The sequence below is a fragment of the Monodon monoceros genome, unplaced genomic scaffold, assembly GCF_005190385.1.
Source record: "Monodon monoceros isolate NGI ecotype Baffin Bay Population unplaced genomic scaffold, NGI_Narwhal_1 Super_Scaffold_22, whole genome shotgun sequence".
Taxonomy (NCBI): Eukaryota; Metazoa; Chordata; class Mammalia; order Artiodactyla; family Monodontidae; genus Monodon; species Monodon monoceros.
In genome coordinates, this window is record NW_021703779.1 from 58,629,444 (window position 1) to 58,649,977 (window position 20,534).

A 20,534-nucleotide genomic window follows, 5' to 3' on the forward strand; every position below is an offset into this window, starting at 1 on the left:
TAGATATTTCAAGGTACTTCTCTTGGAAGTTGTGGAGTTTTCCCTTGATTCCTCTCTTTGCCTCAAGACCTTGCATCCAATAAACCAACAAATACTGTTACATTTTAATTATGTCCACATCTCACCACCTCCCTATTTCAAGTCGCTGTCTCTTGCCTGGATTGTGGCAATATCCTCTTAATTGATTTTCCTGCTCCACCCTTGCCTCCCACCACCCCCCACAGTCTACACACAACAGAGTAGTCCATTAAAAAAAAGTTCATTTCATGTATTCTATTTTAAAGCTTCCAGTGGCTTTCTCTTCTCAAAATATCATGACATTTGATATTTCGTGTTTTCTTGGCCTACAGGATTCTACAAATTATGGCCCTGGCTATCTCTCTGACCTCACTTCCTATTATTCTTCACGCCATGCCAGCCACACTGACCTCCTTGCTATTTCTCAAACATGTCAGGCCAGCACTCTCCCACCCCAGGACCTTCATATTTGCTTTTCCCCCTTAGAACACTGTTTCAGATACCGGCATGGCTTCCATCCTTATTTCCTTGAAGTCTGTGCTCAAATGTCATCTCTTCAAAGAAGTCTCTCCTGATCACCCATACTTTGGCACCATCGCTCTATCCACTTCACCTTGCTTTTTTTGATTCTTCAGAGCACTTCACCACCACCTGACTCATCTATTTCTTTTTGTCTGTCTTCTCACACTAGAATGAAAGCTTCAGGAGAGCAAGGGCTTTCTTGTATGCACTGTTGTGTCTCAAGCACTGAGAACAGTACCTGTCACACAATAGGTACTCGGTAAATAGTTGTCCAGTGAGTGATAGATGACATACTAGAATGCATCTTGAAAAGGGCAGGCAGGGTGGATATGAGTCTTCAAATTATACTAGGATGAGTTAGAGGAGCTGGAAATGTTTTGCCCAGAAGAAAAGAAGAGATGACCATTTTTTAGGCTATTTCACGAGGAATTCCTGCATCAATGGCAGGTAAATGACCCCTAAGATTCTATGACTATTTGAAGCTGTAATTCCCAAGTGGACATTGTATATACTAAGCACCCGACCTAGTAAAGGTTGATGTCATAAAATTACTAAGGCACTCCCGTCTCAAAATACGATGGGAAGAGTTGCTCATATCAGGTTACTTCGCTATTTTTCCGGTTTCAGGATGTATTTCTCAGCTTCTGCTGATCCCTTCCTCGCCTTGTAGTCTTGAGAGAACTGCCTTGGTGGCAGATCCCGAGGTACAGAATCTGTATTTTTGCCTAAATGGAAATCGGTGTATCTGGTCATCCGTAAAGGTAAAAGTGTATTGCGGCCTCCTTTTGAAGGAGCGCCTCTTTCTTTTTAAGTTCCTGGCTAATGCGTTTCTGTGGAACAGATACAAGCAGAAGAAGGAGGTGGAGCATAGGTTGTCTGCCCTGAAATCTGCTGTGGAAAGTGGCCAAGCAGATGATGACTGTGTTCGTGAATATTACCTCCTCCACCTTCGAAGGTGGATTGGTATCAGCTTAGAAGAGATTGAGAGCATTGACCAGGAGATAAAGATCTTGAGAGGAAAAGACTCTTCGAAAGAGGTAAGCCCGGCCACTGCCCGTATCCCTAAAAAAGCTACTGTCTGTCAGAGATTTGAATCTGCTACAAGAGAGTAACTGAATTAAAATCCTTTTAAGTCTCCATAAAATCATTGTCCTTATTAGGATTAGTGGAGGAAGGCTGAAGGTTCACTAGGATAACTTTCTTTCTAGCTTATAGTGTTGTTCCCCAGTGCTTTCTAACCTGTAGCACACTTCCAGTCTTCTGTAATTTTGTGACATGCCAGGAGGGAAGGAGGCTGCTCTGAAGTGAAAATTGGTTTGGGCTGTGAGCACTCAATGACTCCTGAAGGAAGGCATAGGGAGGTGGGCCTTGAAAACCTGTGCTTGACTGTAATGAACAGGAAGAGGGCTAGGATGGGAATGAAGAAGAAGAGTGTAACTGGAGAAGAGAGAGAAAAGAGTAAAAAGAAGATAAAGCAAAAGACATGGAATGTGTTTAGGTTGGGGGAGAAACCGGGATTTAACATTACACAATGATACACCCTCACACCTCAGGTCACCCAAGTATGAAACACAGCAAGGACATCTCTGCACAAAATGTCGGGCATATTGGTAAAGAAAACTTGGTGTAACCCCACTTTGGCTGTCTCTGAAGATCATAACTGTGTTTTGGAGCTGCTACTTCAAAATATTAGGCTTTGCTGCCACTTATTTTTTGGTTCAGAATATAGCATGAATTGAGTTGAATTTATCAGCTAGTCACAGGCATTTAAGTCCTCAGAGAAACCTCTTGCTAATTCGATTTGCACTAATTAGCCCAGGAGCTTTTGCCTCAGGGTAACATCAACCTAGTTTCTCTGTGTGAAGGGATCAAAGAATGAACAATTAGTATTCTAAGGCCTTAAGGCCCCTTGGGCATATCTAGATGAGTGGTTTTCAAGCATCATGAGGCTGGACTCCTCTGGATCCTCCCATCTCCTTAGTTTTTTTGTTTCTATGCTCTCTCATTTGGTATTGGGATTGGCTCTGGAAGTGATGGAGTTTAGAACCAAGTGAACACTTTTCTTGACCATAGTTTGTTTTGGTGTGCCCCTGGACAGCCAAGTTTCCTTGAAACATTTCTGTGCACCTATATATGAAAGATACTAACCCATTCTTCCCCCCTTGCATTTAGGAACATCCACTTCTAAAACACCCTAGGGAGCTCATGACAATTAATAGCAAAATTACATTGGACAGGGTTTTAGCAGAAGGGTCTTCATAATTCAACTTTAGCACTGAAGGCCAGGCTAAGGAAAGGGGCTTCAAATTGAGCTCAAGGGTTTTAGATGGAACATGGAAGAAGGCTTTGGAATCTTCCTCTTTGGAGGGGAGTATTTTAAAGTCAAGTAATTTTTCACTTGTGGTGAAATGATTCCTGGGAGAGCTTTCTCTTGCTCCCTTTCCAGCAAGATACTTGGGCCACCTCAGGAGAGCTAACCAACCTCCACCATCAGTATTCTGCAAATATATCTTAGAGACTGATAAGTAGGGCTTTTCAAGCACCTAAAGACATAAGAGCCTGCGTAGTGGGGTGGGCAGAATGACAAGTACACTTCTGATAACTAATTTCCTTTTTAGGCATCAACTTCTCACTCATCTCGTCAGGACAGGCCTCCAATGAAACCGTTTGTTCTCACTCGGAACATGGCCCAAGCCAAGTAGGTAGTATTAAAAAGTGGGTTGCCTTTGCAAGCCCCCTGCTTTTATGGTTCATTTACAGTGCATGAGTAACAGAAGGTAATGGCTTCACCTGGGGAGGCTGTTCTTCCATCAGAGGTATCTCCTCTAATACTTTGTCTGTCTTCATCAGACATTTCCCTCACAAACTCGAGCTTAAAAATAGGCTAGAAAGGAAACCAACAAAAATTAATTAATTAACTAATTAAAAACAGAAAGAAGAAAAGAATCTAAGGGAGAATTGTAGACCTTAAAATTGTTTCCCACTGTTTCCTTCAGCTACAGTTCTCAAAAGGACATGTTTGCCTATCTAGGTTTTAATTCTGAGTTTTGGGATGCTTTTCCGTAGGGTGGCAGAAGAGTCTTCTTCCTCTGTGTGTCTTTTATACCCTCCAAGTATAAATACTCCTTCCATCGTATCATCACTCCTCTGTGGGGCATTAGCCTCCAGGATTGCTTACTGGGAGATGATTCTGGGCTATTTATCTTCTCATGAAAGCTCTTGCCTTTAATTCTCCTTCCTGGATGCCTCATTTTACATATCCTAACAGAAGTTTTCACAAATCCTCAGAAGATAGCTGGGTAGGGGAGCAAGGATGAAACAGACACAGGCTTTATCACTAAAGAGAAGAGGCTTTTTAATAGAGCTCTTTATGTTTACTTTTCTAAATGCAGTGTGATTCTTGCAGAGTATTTGGAGCTGGTTATCCAAGTCTGGCATCTATGACAGTGAATGACTGGTATGAACAGCATCGGAAATTTGGAGCATTACCTGATCAGGGTATAGCCAAGAAAACATCAGGTATGGAGGGGTGGGAGGAGAGTCGTTATACTACTACACTACCGGTCCCTAACTCTCGAGCAATTAAATTCAGACCAAGTATTGTTGCCCTTTAGATGCAAAAGAAATCTGGACAAAGATTCTGAGTAATAGAAAGATTCTAGTCAGTATTTTATTTCATTTATTATTAAAATAAATAGCACATGATTTTGGGAGGATGGGGGCAGTGGGACAGCATAGTTTTTTAATTTCTCCAAATATCATGGCATAAAAACAGACTGAGCAGCTAGACAGCAAAGCCAAACATCCATAAATAGCAGTTCTGCTTCTGGTAACAGCAGAGTAGGTTGTATCAGACCAACCCCTCCTATAGATAACAATGACAGACTGGACAGAATATAACAAAACAGCTATCTGAAGGCCCTGAGAGTGACCAAAATCAGACATAGACTGTAGGGCAGTCAACACTTATATAAGAAGGGAATGCTACTTGGAACTTCCTGAGGGCAAGGACTTTGGCTTACTGTGTTCTTGGTGCTCAGTTTGGTAATTAGATCATGGTAGGTACTTGGAGGTGTCTCTGGGAGGGAAAGGTGGAGCTGGTGGTCATTAGAAAGATGGAAGCAATATGGCATAGCAGAAAAAGCATGGACAGATCTGGAGTAACCAATTACTCCTACCACTTAGATAGGACATCATCTAGCCCCTCTGAGCCTATTTTCCTTATCTCATGTATGATCTCACTTGATACTCTTTAACAACCCCATGAAGCAAACATTCTTATTACCATTTTAGGATGAGGAAATGGTGTCTGAGAACTAACCCAAAGTAAACATAGCTAGAAAGTGGCCAGGCTAGGATGTTAATACAGGCCCTAAAATTCCCACTTCCAATGCTGTTTCCACTGTAGCAAAGAGAATAGTGGTCATTGGAAAAGGTTTCCTGGTTTTTTTTTTATAGCTTTTCACCCATGGGCAGGCTGCACTTGCTGTAATATGGAGGTGGGTAGAACTTGGATAGAAACCAGTCTTATCGGATGAGGAAGGAGAGAACTGAGTTCAGGGTGACTGTGGCAACTGAAACCTGAGAAGATATCCCAGGAGAGAACCACAGAGGAGGAGCCCTAATTGTATAAAGCCTGCCCAAATCTCTGGCAGACTACTAAGCTATACAGGATCGACTGCAAGCACCCTCGATAGAGCTAAAATAACTGAATGGATAATCCAGCTACTGCCCAATGCAGAGGAAACAGAAATTTGAATTTTCGTTCTAGACAAATGAAAACTAACTAAAATGAAAAATCAGTACGTTTTAGAGGAACAAAACGGAATTCATAATCTCTACAACATAACCATTCAAAAAGTCTGGGATTCAGTCCTCAACTACTATACGTATGGGAAAAAAAAAGAAAGAAAATGTGACTTATACTCAAGAGGAAAAGCAATCAATGAAGACCAACCCGAAGATGGCTCAGATGTTGAAATTAGCAGATAAGGACTTTAAAGCAGCTTATTTCTATGCTCAAGGGCATAGGGGAAAATATACTTGTAATGAATGAAAAAGTAAGAAATCTCAGAGAAGTAGAAACTATGCACAAAAAATTCTGGAACTGAAAAATACAATATCTGAAGTTTAAAAATCAAACCAGCCTCATAGATACAGACAAAAAAACGGGTGGTTGCCACAGGAGAGGGAGGTGGGAGAGGGGAAATAGGTGAAGGGGATTAAGAGCTATAAACCTCTAGTTACAAAACAAATAAAGCCACGGGGGTGTAATATACAGCATAAGAAATGTGGTCAATAATATTGTGATAACTTTGTGTAGGGACAGATGGTTACCAGATTTATGATGGTGATCATTTCATAATGTATGCAAATGTCAAACCACTGTAATGCACCTGAAACTAACATAATATTGTACATCAACTGTATTTCAATTTTTTTAAATTGGATGAGATTAATAGCAGATTGGCAATGACAGGAGAAAGGGTTGGTTTACTTGAAATAAGCCAATCTGAAGAAAAAAAAAAAAGATTGGTTAAACATGAAGAGCCTCAGTGACCTGTGGAACAATGTAAAAAGGTCTACCTTACGTACAATTGGAATACCAGTAGGAGAGAATAAAGAGAGAGAAGGGGCCATTAAAAAAAATTGAAGAAATAATGGCTGAAATGTTCCCCAAATCTGTGAAACACAAATTTAGAAATAGCAGTAAGCCCTAACTAAGCAGGTTTTAAATACAGTGAAAACCAAGCATAGAGACATCATAGTCAAACTGCCGAAAACAAAAGAAAAAGAGAATCTTAAAAGCAGCCAGAGATAAAGTACATATTACACGCAGAAGAACAGTGATATGAATTGTTGTCACCTTCGCATTTGAAAGTGGGTCCCAGAGATAGTGAAGTAATGCCTCAATTAAACACCCCAATTTTATTTATTTATTTATTTATTTGGTTGTTGTGTTGGGTCTTCGTTGCCGCGCACGGGCTTTCTCTCGTTGCGTTGAGTGAGGGCTGCTCTTTGTCGTGGTGCGTGGGCTTCTCATTGCGGTGGCTTCTCTTGTTGCGGAGCACAGGCTCCAGGCACTTGGGCTTCAGTAGTTGTGGCACGCGGGCTCCGTAGTTGTGGCACAGGGGCTTAGTTGCTCTGCGGCACGTTAGATCTTCCCGGACCAGGGCTCGAACCCGTGTCCCCCGCGTTGGCAGGCAGATTCTTAACCACTGCGCCACCAGGGAAGTCCCTAAACACCCCAATTTAAAAATGAGTAAAAGACCTTAGACACCTCACCAAATAAGATTATATAGAGGGGAAATAAGCATATGAAAAGATGCCCAACATCATATGTCATTAGGGAATTGCAAATTAAAACAACAGTGATCCCACTACACCCCTATAAGAATGGCCAAAATCCAAAATACTGACAACACCAAACGCTGGCATGGATAATGGAGCAACAGGAACTGTCGTTCATTGTTGGTGGGAATGTAAAATGGTACAGACACTTTGGAAGACAGTTTGTCAGAACTAAACATTCTCTTACCATACTATCAAGCAGTCATGCTCCTTGGTATTTACCCAAATGAGTTGAACTAAGGTCCACACAAAAATTGCACACAAATGTTTATAGCAGCTTTATTCATAATTGCCAACATTTGGAAGCAACCAAGATGCCCTCAGTAGGCAAATGGATAAACTGTGGTACATACAGACAATGGAATAATATTCATTGCTAAAAACAAATGAGCTATCAAGACATAAAAAGACATGGAGGAACCTTAAATGCGTATTACTAAGTAATCCCTTATGGGTCACATCAGTTGTAAATATTTGCTCCCACCGTGTAGGTTGTCTTTTCATTTTGTCAGTATTTTCCCTTGCTGTGTAAAAGCTTTTAAGTTTAATTATGTCCCATGTGTTTAGTTTTGCTTTTACTTCTTTTGCCTTAGGAGACAGAGCCAAAAAAAATATTGCTACGATTAAGTCAGAGTGTTCTGCCGATATTCTCTTCTAGGAGTTTTATGGTTTCAGGTCTTATATTTAGGTCTCCTAATCCATTTTGAGTTCATTTTTGTATATGGTGTGAGGGAATGTTCTAATCTCATTGTTTTACATGGTAGCTGTCCAATTTTCCCAGAACCACTTGTTGAAGAGACTGTTTTTGCTTCATTGTATATTCTTGCCTCTTTTGTCATAGATTAATTGACCATAGCCTATTTCTAGGCTCTCTATTCTGTTCCATTAATCTGTGTGTCTGTTTTCGTGCCAGTACCATGCTGTTTTGATTACTGTAGCTTTTTAGTATAGTCTGAAGTCTGGGAGCACTATACCTCTGGCTTTGTTCTTTTTCCCCAAGATTGCTTTGGCAATTCAGGATCTTTTGTGGTTCCATATGAATTTTAGGGTTATTTGCTCTAGTCCTGTGAAAAATATCATACATATTTTGATAGGGATTGCATTAAATCTGTAGATTGCTTTGGACAGCATGGCCATTTTAATAACATTAATTCTTCTAATCCAAGAGCACAGGATTTCTTTCCATTTCTTTGTATCATCTTTAGTTTCCTTCATAAGTGTTTTATAGTTTTCAGAGTATAGGTCTTTCACCTTCTTAGTTAAGTTTATTCCTAGGTATTTTATTCTTTTTGATGCAATTTTAAGCAGGATTTTTTTTTTTACTTTCTCTTGTATTTTATTGTTAGTGTATAGAAATGCAACAAATTTCTGTATATTGATCTTGTATCCTACAACCTTGCTGAATTCATTTATTAGTTCTAATAGTTTTTGGGTGGAGACTTTAGGGTTTTCTAGATATAGTACCACGTCATCTGCAAATAATGACAGTTTTACCTCTTCCCTTCCGATTTGAATGCCTTTTATTTCTTTCTTGTGTGATTGCTGTGACTAGGACTTCTAATACTGTGTTGAATAGAAGTAGCGAGAATGGGCATCCTTGTCTTGTTCCAGAATTTAGTGGGAAGGCTTTCAGCTTTTCACCATTAAGTATGACATTGGTTGTGGGTTTGTCCTAAATGGCCTTTGTTATGTTGAGATATGTTCCCTCGATACCCACTTTCAGAGTTTTTATTATTAATGGATGTTGAATTTTGTCGCATTGGTCTTTCTGCATCTGTTGAGACGATCATGTGATTTTTATCCTTCCTTTTGATAATGTGGTGTATCACACTGATTAATTTGCATATATTGAATTACCCTTGTGACCCTAGAATAAATTCAGCTCGATCGTGGTATATGATCCTTTTTATATATTTTTAGATTTGGTTTGCTAATATTTTGTTGAGGATTTTTGCATTTATATTCATCAAATATACTGGCCTGTAGTTTCCTTTTTTTGTAGTGCCACACTGTGGCATCGAGTGAGCAGGGCCAGAACATTCAGCTTGGGCTAGGGTACACACACAGCAAAGCGGCTGTGGGAAACCCAGCAGCTCTGCTGCCATCAGAAGTCTGGGCTGCTTCTGGGGCACCTCTTGAGTAAATTCCAGCAATGGTCACCACTGCTGCCCCACCTGGGCTCCACCCCAGAGCTGGGTCACCTCTCCATCTCAAGGTCAAGTCTCTTCCCAGGTCCTGGCCACCTTAGATCCAGTGCCATGCTTGTGGCATGAAGTGAGCAGGGCTAGAACATTCTTTCAGCTCTGGCTTGAGAGCACAGCATGGCTGTTGCATGAAACCAGTAGCCTAGGACAGCAGGCTACTGGTTTCTCTACCCTACCTGGGGGCAGTCTACCCACACAGTACTCATGAGTGGAGCCCAGGCTTCTCTGTGGACTTCTGTGTACCTTTCTTACAACCTTGGTTGTACAGGAGTCTTTCTGCCAATTTCCAGTTAGTTTTTGGTGAGAATTGTTCCACACGTTGATATATTTTTGATGTGTTCATGGGGAGAGGTGAACTCCACATCTTCTTACACCACCCTCTTGATCTCCTATCAAGAGATGCATTTAAATATAAAGGTACAGATTGGTGGAATGTAAAAAGATTTTTTAAATATACCATGCTAACAGTAAGCATAAGAAAGCTGCAGTAGCTATATAATGTCAGATAAAGTAGACTTCAAGACAAAAGGTGTTACTGGACTTTCAAAAGGACATTTAGTGCTGATAAAAGGGGCAGTTTATCTGGAGGACATAGCAATCATAAACATGTTTGTGACTAATAACAACCTTCAAATTACATGAAGAAAAAATTGACAATTAAATGGAGAAATAGAGAAATCTATAGCCATAGTTAGAGATTTTCATACTTCTCTTTCAGTAACTGAAAGAATTTCTGGAGAGAAAATCAGTAAGGACATAAAAGATCTGGAGAAAACTCGCAGCCACCTTAACCTGTTTGACATTTATAGAAAAATATATCCAATAGCTGCAAAGTACACCTTTTTTCAAATGCACATGGTACGTTCACTAACTTAGACCATATTCTGGGCCACCAAATAAGTGTCCATAAACTTTCTTTTTTAATTAATTAATTTTTAAAATTAATTAGTTAATTAATTTGGCTGCATTGGGTCTTAGTTGTGGCACGTGGGATCTTCGTCGTGGCACGTGGGATCTTCGCGGCACGCGAGATCTTTCGTGGCGGCGTGTGGGCTCTTCATTGCAGCGCGTGGGCTTCTCTCTAGTTGTGGCACATGGGCTCTAGAGCACGCGGGCTCAGGAGTTCTGGCGCACAGGCTTAGTTGCCCCGTGGCAGGTGGGTTCTTATTTCCCCAACCAGGGATTGACCTCTTGTCACCTGCATTGGAAGGCGGATTCTTAACCACTGGACCACCAGGGAAGTCCCTCCATAAACTTCCAAAGATTGAAATTGCACTATGTTCTCTGACCACAACCTAATTCAGTTAGCAATCAATGACATAGGAAGTCCCTAAATATTTTCAAATTAAACAACATACTTATAAATAACCCATCAGTCAAAGAAGAAATCACAAAGAAAATTAAGAAGTATTTTTAACTGAATGATAATGAAATACATTAAAACTTGTGGGATACAACTAAAGCAGTGCTGAGAGAGAAAGGTATAACTTTCAGTAGTTATATTAGAAAAAAGAAAGGTAAAATCAGTTACTAAGGTACTAACTTAAGAAGTTGGAGAAAACAAGAACAAAATAAGCTTAAAGTATATGGAAGAAAGGAAACAATAAAGATTGAGAACCTCGGGGGGGTTGGTGGTCGTAATGTTGCACAAAAGTCAAACATAGGTATACCCTCATGACCTGGCAGTTTCACTCCCACGTATATATACCTAAGGGGAATGAGACCATATATCCTCAAAAGGCTTGTACAAGAATGCTCATAGCAGCATTATTTGTAATACCCCAAACTGAACACTACTTAAATGCCCATACATAGTAGAATGGATAAATAAATTTTGGCATATTCACACAGTGAAATACTATTTAGCAATAAGGTTAAACAGACTATAGTTCTTTACTTATAAGTAACAAATATAGCTAAGTTTTACAAACATAATTTGAGTAAAAAAAAGTCAGACACAAAAGAGAATAAAGTTCAGACATGGCTGAAACTTGTATATGCTGGTTAAAAGCCAGTATGGTGCTCACCCTTAGTGGGAGATCATGAATGGAACTGTACCTGAGGGGGACTTCTGAAGAGTTAGTAATGTTTTGTATCTTAATCTGGGTACCGATTACATGGATGTGTTCAGATGTGAAAATTGACTGAGCTATACTGTGTCTGTGTATTTTTCTGCATGTATGTTATATTTCAGTAAAAAGACAAAAGAAAAAATTCATGGGTAATATTTACAGCAAAACTAAGTGACAGTGTATCCCCATGAAACTCAAAATAAAAACAGTTAAGGGCAAATCATTCATAGCCACAAGATCAACAAGGAATGGACATCTGTGTAGGAGAAAGCAGAAGGAGTTGACAGACCATGTGAAAGACCTAACAAACAGGAGAATTCCAAAACAGCAAACAGGTATTCACTAAAAAGCGTGGCATTCTGACAAGTGTGAGGTGGTATCTCATTGCATTTGAGGTGGTTTTGATTTACATTTCCCTTATGATTAGTGATGTTGAGTACCTTTTCACGTACCTGTTGGCCATCTCTATGTCTTCTTTGGAAAAATGTCTATTCAGGTCTTCTGCCCATTTCTTATTCAGATTGTTTGTACTGAGTTGTATGAGTTCTTTATATATTTTGGATATTAACCCCTTAACAGACATATTATTTGCAAATATCTTCTCCTATTCAGTTAAGTTGCCTTTTTGTTTTGCTGGTGGTTCCCTTTGCTGTGCAAAAGTGTTTTAGCTTCATATGGTTCTGTTTGTTTATTTTTGGTTTTGTTGCCGTTGCCTGAGGAGACAGATCAAAAAAAATATTGCTAAGACCAGTTTCAAAGAGCATACTGCCTGTGTTTTCTTCTAGGTGTTTTATGGTTTCAGGTCTTACATTTAAGTCTTTAATTCATTTTGAGTTTATTTTTGTAAATGATGTGAGAAAATGGTCTAGTTTCATTCTTTTACTTGTAGCTATCCAGTTTTCCCAACACCACTAACCCATAAAAAAGAATGAAATCTTGCAATCTGTGACAACATGGATGGACCTGGAGGGTATTATGCTAAGTGAATAAGTCAGACAGAGAAAGATAAAACAAATGAGTCCTAGGCTTCCCTGGTGGTGCAGTGGTTGAGAGTCCGCCTGCCGATGCAGGGGACACGGGTTCGTGCCCCGGTCCAGGAAGATCCCACATGCCGCGGAGCGGCTGGGCCCGTGGGCCATGGCCGCTGAGCCTGCGCATCCAGAGCCTGTGCTCCGCAACGGGAGAGGCCACAACAGTGAGAGCCCCGTGTACTGCAAAATACAAGCAAACAAACAAACAAACAAAATAAATGAGTCCTAAACAACCCAGAAACAGACTCATAGATACAGAGAACAAACTAGTGGTTGAGAGAATGGGAGGATGGGTGAAATAGGTGAAGGAGATTAAGAGATACAAATTACCAGTTATAAAATAAATAGGTCACAGGGATGTAATGCACAGCACAGGGAATATAGTCAATAATATTATAATAACTTTGTATGGCACATAATTGATACAAATATAGAATCACTGTGTTGTACATCTGAAACAAATATATTGTAAGTCAACTCTACTTCAATTAAACATTTTTAATGAAAAAAATAAAAGTGTGGCAGTTCAGTTTAAGAACATTAGTTGAAATGGGGGAGGGGTTTTTCCCTCCAATAAAAACTGAATACAAGGAACCTGTGGTCAGAAGGTCTGAAAGGGATGGAGCAGGCTAACCCTTAATGAACTCCTGAAAATGAGCCACCAGATCGCCCTACTCATACACGGTCCCACACTGAGGAGAAATTGCTGAGAATAGAATTCAAATTGAGCAGAACAGGGACAATAAAGAATAAGGAAAGAAAAGGTCTAGATAAGAATGGGATAGAGGACCAGAACCAAGAACTCTAATCAAGCAAGTCATCCTATTCCTTTAACATACATAAAAACAGCAGAAAGGGAGCCTCTGTGAAGTTAGAAAAGCCACCCTGAACCATACTTCTTTCTAAAAGTTTAGGAAAGCTTAGTACACATAAGAATGAGCAACAGATTGTGATGATGGTTGCACAGTTCTGAATATACTAAAAACCACTGAATTGTACATTTTAAATGGGTAAATTTTATGGTATGTGAAAAATATCTCAATAAAGCTGTGAGAAAAATGAATGGAAAATTAATCAAGGTCAGATCCCACACAAAATTATTGTAAGGAGAAAAAGGAGAGAATCAAAAGCATTCCATGTTGCTTATCTATTTTATGTATAGTAGTTTGTATCTGTTAATCCCATACTCCTAATTTGTCCCTCCCTCCCTCCCTCCCTCCCTCTCTGCTTTGGTAACCATAAATTTGTTTTTTATGTCTGTGAGTCAGTTTCTGTTTTGTATATAGATTCATTTGTATTATTTTTTAGACTCCACATGTAAGTGATATAAAGGATATAAACTGAAAAAATATATGTATATAACTGAATCACTTTGCTGTACACCTGAAACTAACACAGTATTGTAAACCAACTATACTTCAATTTAAAAAAAAGAGAGAAAAAGGGGGGAAAAAAACATTCCAGAAAGACACACTCAAAAAACAACAAATTTAAAATATACTGTTTAAAAGTGAGTTGGAAGACATTAAGAAAATTAAATAAGACATGGAAGAACAATACAAAGCAGGATTAGAAAAACTCAGAAATGTAGTGACAACTTGGGGGAAGTAAGAAGAAAGAATCACTTTAGAAATGAAGGCTGAGGGACTTCCCTGGTGGTCAGTGGTTAAGAATCCACCTTCTAGTGCAGGGGATGCGAGTTCGATCTCTGGTCGGGGGACTAAGATCCCACATGCCGTGGGGCAACTAAGCCCATACACTCTAGAGCCCATGAGCCACAACTAGACAGCCCACGTGCCGCAACAAAGAGCCTGCGTTCCACAACTAAGATCCAATGAAGCCAAGTAAATTAAAAAAGAAAAGAAAAAAGAAAGCAAGGCTGGGACTTCCCTGGCGGTCCAGTGGTTAAGACTCCATGCTTCCACTGCAGGGAGCGCAGGTTCGATCCCTGGTTGGGGAATTAAGATCCCACATGCCATGTGGTGTGGTCAAAAAATAAAACTAAAAAAAATAGAGATGAAGGCTAAGGCAGAACGCTCTTTGACGTAAATCGTAGCAATATTTTTATGGATCTGTCTCAGACAAAGGAAACAAAAGCAAAAGTAAACAAATGGGACCTAATTAAACTTAAAAACTTTTGCACAGCAAAGGAAACCAACAGCAAAATGAAAAGACAACCTACAGAATGGGAGAAAATATTTTGCAAATGATATGCCCAATAAGGGGTTAATATCCAAAATATATAGATAGCTCATATAACTCAAATAAAGAAAACTTAAAAATGGGCAGACAACCTGAGTAGACATCTTTCCAAAGAGGATATACAGATGGCCAACAGGAACATGAAAAGAGGCTCAACATTGCTAATCATCAGAGAAATGCAAATCAAAACCATAATGAGATAACACCTCACACCTGTCAGAATGGCTATCATCAAGAAGTCTACAAATAACAAATGTTGGCGAGGATGTATAGAAATGGGAACCCTAGTACACTGTTGGTGGGAATATAAATTGGCGTAGCTACTATGGAAGGCAGTGTGGCAGTTTGTCAAAAAATTGAAATAGAACTACCATATGATCCAGCAATTCTACCCCTGGGGGGTTTTTTGTGTGTTTTTTGGGGTTTTTTTTGCGGTACACGGGCCTCTCACTGCTGCGGCCCCTCCCACTGCGGAGCACAGGCTCTGGACGCGCAGGCCCAGCGGCCATGGCTCACGGGCCCAGCTGCTCTGCAGCATGTGGGATTCTCCCGAACCGGGGCACAAACCCGCGTCCCCCGCATCAGCAGGTGGGCTCCCAACCATTGTGCCACCAGGGAAGCCCCTACCCCTGGGTTTTTATCCAAAGAAAATGGAAACGCTAATTCAAAAAGATACATGCACCCCAGTGTTCATAGAATCATTGTTTACATTAGCCAGTATATGGAAGCAACCAAAGGTGTCCATCAGTAGATGAAAAGATATAGAAGATGTGGTGTGTGTATATATATATATATATATATATATATACAGTGGAGTATTAGCCCTAAAAAGAGGGAAACTCTGCCATTTTCAACAACATGGATGGCCCCTAGAGGGTATTAATGCTTAGTGAAATAAGTCAGAGAAAGAAAAATACTGTATGATTTCATTGATATGTGGAATCTAAAAAATAATCTAATAAAAATATAACAGAACAGAACCAGACTCACAGATATAGAGGACAAACTAGTGGATACCAGTGAGGAGAAAAAAGGGAGGGAAGGGCAAGATGATAGGAGATTAAGAGGTACTAGCTACTATGTATAAAATGAATAAGCTACAAAGATACATTGTACAGCACAGGGAATATAGCCATTTTTTTAAACATCTTTATTGGAGTATAATTGCTTTACAGTGGTGTGTTAGTTTCTGCTTTATAACAAAGTGAATCAGCTATACATATACATATATTCCCATATCCCCTCCCTCTTGCGTCTCCCTCCTACCCTTCCTATCACACCCCTCTAGGTGGTCACAAAGCACCGAGCTGATCTCCCTGTGCTATGCGGCTGCTTCCCACTAGCTATCGGTTTTACATTTGGTAGTGTATATATGTCCATGCCACTCTCTCACATTGTCTCAGCTTACCCTTCCCCCTCCCCATGTCCTCAAGTCCATTCTCTAGTAGGTCTGCATCTTTATTCCCATCCTGCCCCTAGGTTCTTCATGACTTTTTTTTTTTTTAGATTCCATATATATGTGTTAGCATATGGTATTTGTTTTTCTCTTTCTGACTTACTTCACTCTGTATGACAGACTCTAGGTCCATCCACCTCACTACAAATAGCTCAGTTTCGTTTCTTTTTATGGCTGAGTAATATTCCATTGTATATATGTGCCACATCTTCTTTATCCATTCATCTGTCAATGGACACTTAGGTTACTTCCATGTCCTGGCTATTGTAAATAGAGCTGCAGTGAACACTGTGGTACATGACTCTTTGAATTATGGTTTTTTTAGGGTATATGCCCAGTAGTGGGATTGCTGGGTTGTATGGTAGTTCTATTTTTAGTTTTTTAAGGAACCTCCATACTGTTCTCCATAGTGGCTATATCAATTTACATTCCCACCAACAGTGCAAGAGGGTTCCCTTTTCTCCACACCCTCTCCACCATTTATTGTTTGTAGATTTTTTGATGATGGCCATTCTGACCGCTGTGAGGTGATATCTCATTGTAGTTTTGATTTGCATTTCTCTAATGATTAACGATGTTGAGCATTCTTTCATGTGTTTGTTGGCAAACTGTATATCTTCTTTGGAGAGCTGTCTATTTACATCTTCTGCCCATTTTTGGATTGGGTTGTTTGTTTGTTTTTTTGTTTGTTTTTAATATGTATAATTGTGATAGAAATTTTTTAAATTAATTAATTAATTAATTTATGGCTGTGTTGGGTCTTCGTTTCTGTGCAAGGGCTTTCTCTCGTTGCAGCGAGTGGGGGCCACTCTTCATCGCGGTGTGCATGCCCGTCACAGTTGTGGCCTCTCTTGTTGCGGAGCACAAGCTCCAGACGCGCAGGCTCAGTAGTTGTGGCTCACAGGCCTAGTTGCTCCGCGGCATGTGGGATCTTCCCAGACCAGGGTTCGAACCCGTGTCTCCTGCATTGGCAGGCACATTCTCAACCACTGCGCAACCAGGGAAGCCTGGGTTGTTTGTTTTTTTGATATTGAGCTGCTTGTAAATTTTGGAGATTAATCCTTTGTCATTTGCTTCGTTTGCAAATATTTTCTCCCATTCCGACGGTTGTCTTTTCGTCTTGTTTATTGTTTCCTTTGCTGTGCAAAAGATTTTAACTTTCATTAGGTCCCATTTATTTTATTTTTGTTTTTATTTCCATTTCTGTAGGAGGTGGGTTAAAAAGGATCTTGTTGTGCTGTATGTCATACAGTGTTCTTCCTATATTTTCCTCTAAGAGTTTTATAGTGTTGGGCCTTACATTCAGGGCTTTTATCCATTTTGAGTTTATTTTTGTGTATGGTGTTAGGGAGTGTTCGAATTTCATTCTTTTACATGTAGCTGTCCAGTTTTTCCAGCACCACTTGTTGAAGAGGCTGTCTTTTCTCCATTGTATATTCTTGCCTCCTTTATCAAAAATAAGGTGACCTATGTGCATGGGTTTATCTCTGGGCTTTCTATCCTGTTCCATTGATCTGTATTTCTGTGTTTGTGCCTGTACCATACTGTCTTGATTACTGTAGCTTTGTAGTCTAATCTGAAGTCAGGGAGCCTGATTCCTCCAGCTCCATTTTTCTTTCTCAAGATTGCTTTGGCTATTCGGGGTCTTTTGTGTTTCCATACAAATTGTGAATTTTTTTGTTCTAGTTCTGTGAAAAATGCCAGTGGTAGTTTGATAGGGATTGCATTGAATCTGTAGATTGCTTTGGGCAGTAGAGTCATTTTCACAATGTTGATTCTTCCAATCCAAGAACATGGTATATCTCTCCATCTATTTGTATCATCTTTAATTTCTTTCATCAGTGTCTTATAGTTTTCTGCGTACAGGTCTTTTGTCTCCTTAGGTAGGTTTATTCCTAGGTATTTTATTCTTTTTGTTGCCATGGTAAATGGGAGTGTTTTCTTAATTTCACTTTCAGATTTTTCATCATTAGTGTATAGAAATGCAAGAGATTTCTCTGCATTAATTTTGTATCCTGCAACTTTACCAAATTCATTGATTAGCTCTAGTAGTTTTCTGGTGGCATCTTTAGGATTCTCTATGTATAGTATCATGTCATCTGCAGTGACAGCTTTACTTCTTCTTTTCTGATTTGGATTCCTTTTATTTCTTTTTCTTCTCTGATTGCTGGGGCTAATACTTCCAAAACAATGTTGAATAGTAGTGGTGAGAGTGGGCAACCTTGTCTTCTTCCTGATCATAGTGGAAATGGTTTCAGTTTTTCACCATTGAGAACGATGTTTGCTGTGGGCTTGTCATATATGGCCTTTATTATGTTGAGGTAAGTTCTCTCTATGCCTACTTTCTGCAGGGTTTTTATCATAAATGGGTGTTGAATTTTGTCAAAAGCTTTTTCTGCATCTAGTGAGATGATCATATGTTTTTTATTCTTCAGTTTTTTAATATGGTGTATCACATTGACTGATTTGCATATATTGAAGAATCCTTGCATTCCTGGGACAAACCCAACTTGATCATGGTGTATGATCCTTTTAACGTGCTGTTGGATTCTGTCTGCTAGTATTTTGTTGAGGATTTTTGTATCTAGGTTCATCAGTGATATTGGCCTGTAGTTTCCTTTCTTTGTGACATCTTTGTCTGGTTTTGGTATCAGCGTGATGGTGGCCTCGTAGAATGAGTTTGGGGGTGTTCCTCTCTGCTATAGTTTGCAAGAGTTTGAGAAGGATAGGTGTTAGCTCTTCTGTAAATATGTGATGGAATTCGCCTGTGAAGCCATGTGGTCCTGGGCTTTTGTTTGTTTGAAGGTTTTTAATCACAGTCTCAATTTCAGTGCTTGTGATCGTTCTGTTTATATTTTCTGTTTCTTCCTGGTTCAGTCACGGAAGGTTGTACTTTTCTAACAATTTGTCCATTTCTTCCAGGTTGTCCATTTTATTGGCATATAGTTGCTTGTAGTAATTTCTCATGATCCTTTGTATTCCTGCAGTGTCAGTTTTTTCTCCTTTTTCTTTTCTAATTCTATTGATTTGAGTCTCCTTCCTTTTTTTCTTGATGAGTCTGGCTAATGGTTTATCAATTTTGTTTGTCTTCTCAAAGAACCAGCTTTTAGTTTTATTGCTCTTTCCTATTCTTTCCTTCATTTCTTTTTCATTTATTTCTCATCTGATCTTTATGATTTCTTTCCTTCTGCTAACTTTGGGGGTTTTTTTTCTTCTTTCTCTATTTGCTTTAGGTGTAAGTTTAGGTTGTTTATTTGAGATGTTTCTTGTTTTTTAAGGTAAGACTGTACTGCTATAAACTTCGCTCTTGGAACTGCTTTTGCTGCATCCCATAGGGTTTGGGTCGTAGTGTTTTCATTGTCATTTGTTTCTAGGTATTTTTTGATTTTCCCTTTAATTTCTTCCCTGATCTCTTGGTTATTAAGTAGTGTATTGTTTAGCCTCCACATGTTTGTATATTTTACAATTTTTTCCTGTAATTCATATCTCGTTTCATAACGTTGTGGTCGGAAACCATACTTGATACGATTTCCATTTTCTTAAATGTACCAGGGTTTGATTTGTGACCCAAGATATGATCTATCCTGGAGAATGTTCCAATACACTTGAGAAGAAAGTGTATTCTGTTGTTTTTGGAAGGAATGTCCTATAAATATCAATTAAGTCCATCTTGTTTAATGTATCATTTAAAGCTTGTGTTTCCTTATTTATTTTCATTTTGGATGATCTGTCCATTGGTGAAAGTGGGGTGTTAAAGTCCCCTACTATGATTGTGTTACTGTCTATTTCCCCTTTTATGACTATTAGCATTTGCCTTATATATTGAGGTGCTCCTATGTTGGGTGCATAAATATTTACAGTTGTTACATCTTCTTCTTGGATTGATCCCTTGATCATTATGTAGTGTCCTTCTTTGTCTCTTGTAATAGTCTTTGTTTTAAAGTCTATTTTGTCTGATATGAGAATTGCTACACCAGCTTTCTTTTGATTTCCATTTGCATGGAATATCGTTTTCCATCCCCTCACTTTCAGTCTGTATGTGTCCCTAGGTCTGAAGGGGGTCTCTTGTAGACAGCATATATATGGGTCTTGGTTTTGTATCCATTCAGCCAGTCTATGTCTTTTCGTTGGAGCATTTAATCCATTTACATTTAAGGTAATTATTGATATGTATGTTCCTATTACCATTTTGTTAATTGTTTTGGGTTTGTTATTGTAGGTCTTTTCCTTCTCTTGTGTTTCCTGCCTAGAGAAGTTCCTTTAGTATTTGTTGTAAAGCTGGTTTGGTGGTGCTGAACTCTCTCAGCTTTTACTTGTCTGTAAAATTTTAATTTCTCCGTCGAATCTGAATGAGATCCTTGCTGGGTAGAGTAATATTGGTTGTAGGTTTTTCCCTTTCAGCACTTTAAATATGTCCTGCAACTCCCTTCTTGCTTGCAGAGTTTCTGCTGAAAGATCAGCTGTTAACCTTATGGGGATTCCCTTGTATGTTATTTGTTGTTTTTCCCTTGCTGCTTTTAATATTTTTTCTTTGTATTTAATTTTTGATAGTTTGATAACTATGTGTCTTGGCGTGTTTCTCCTTGGAATTATCCTGTTTGGGATTCTCTGTGCTTCCTGGACTTGATTAACTATTTCCTTTCCCATATTAGGGTAGTTTTCAACTTTAATCTCTTCA

At 39.2% G+C, this 20,534-nt stretch overlaps 2 protein-coding genes across 2 annotated transcripts in view; both read left to right on the forward strand.

Annotated features, from left to right (window-relative positions):
• The window catches only part of IGBP1 (immunoglobulin binding protein 1), a 47,958-nt gene that overhangs the window by 19,837 nt on the left and 7,587 nt on the right, over window positions 1-20,534 (forward strand). The window contains exons 4-6 of the mRNA XM_029240276.1: window positions 1,382-1,577; window positions 3,159-3,238; window positions 3,947-4,059. Of these exons, the coding sequence (XP_029096109.1) occupies window positions 1,382-1,577; window positions 3,159-3,238; window positions 3,947-4,059 (389 nt within the window). The remainder of the gene's footprint in view (window positions 1-1,381; window positions 1,578-3,158; window positions 3,239-3,946; window positions 4,060-20,534) is intronic.
• The window catches only part of LOC114905815 (immunoglobulin-binding protein 1-like), a 64,926-nt gene that overhangs the window by 7,893 nt on the left and 36,499 nt on the right, over window positions 1-20,534 (forward strand). The window contains exons 3-5 of the mRNA XM_029240190.1: window positions 1,382-1,577; window positions 3,159-3,238; window positions 3,947-4,059. Of these exons, the coding sequence (XP_029096023.1) occupies window positions 1,382-1,577; window positions 3,159-3,238; window positions 3,947-4,059 (389 nt within the window). The remainder of the gene's footprint in view (window positions 1-1,381; window positions 1,578-3,158; window positions 3,239-3,946; window positions 4,060-20,534) is intronic.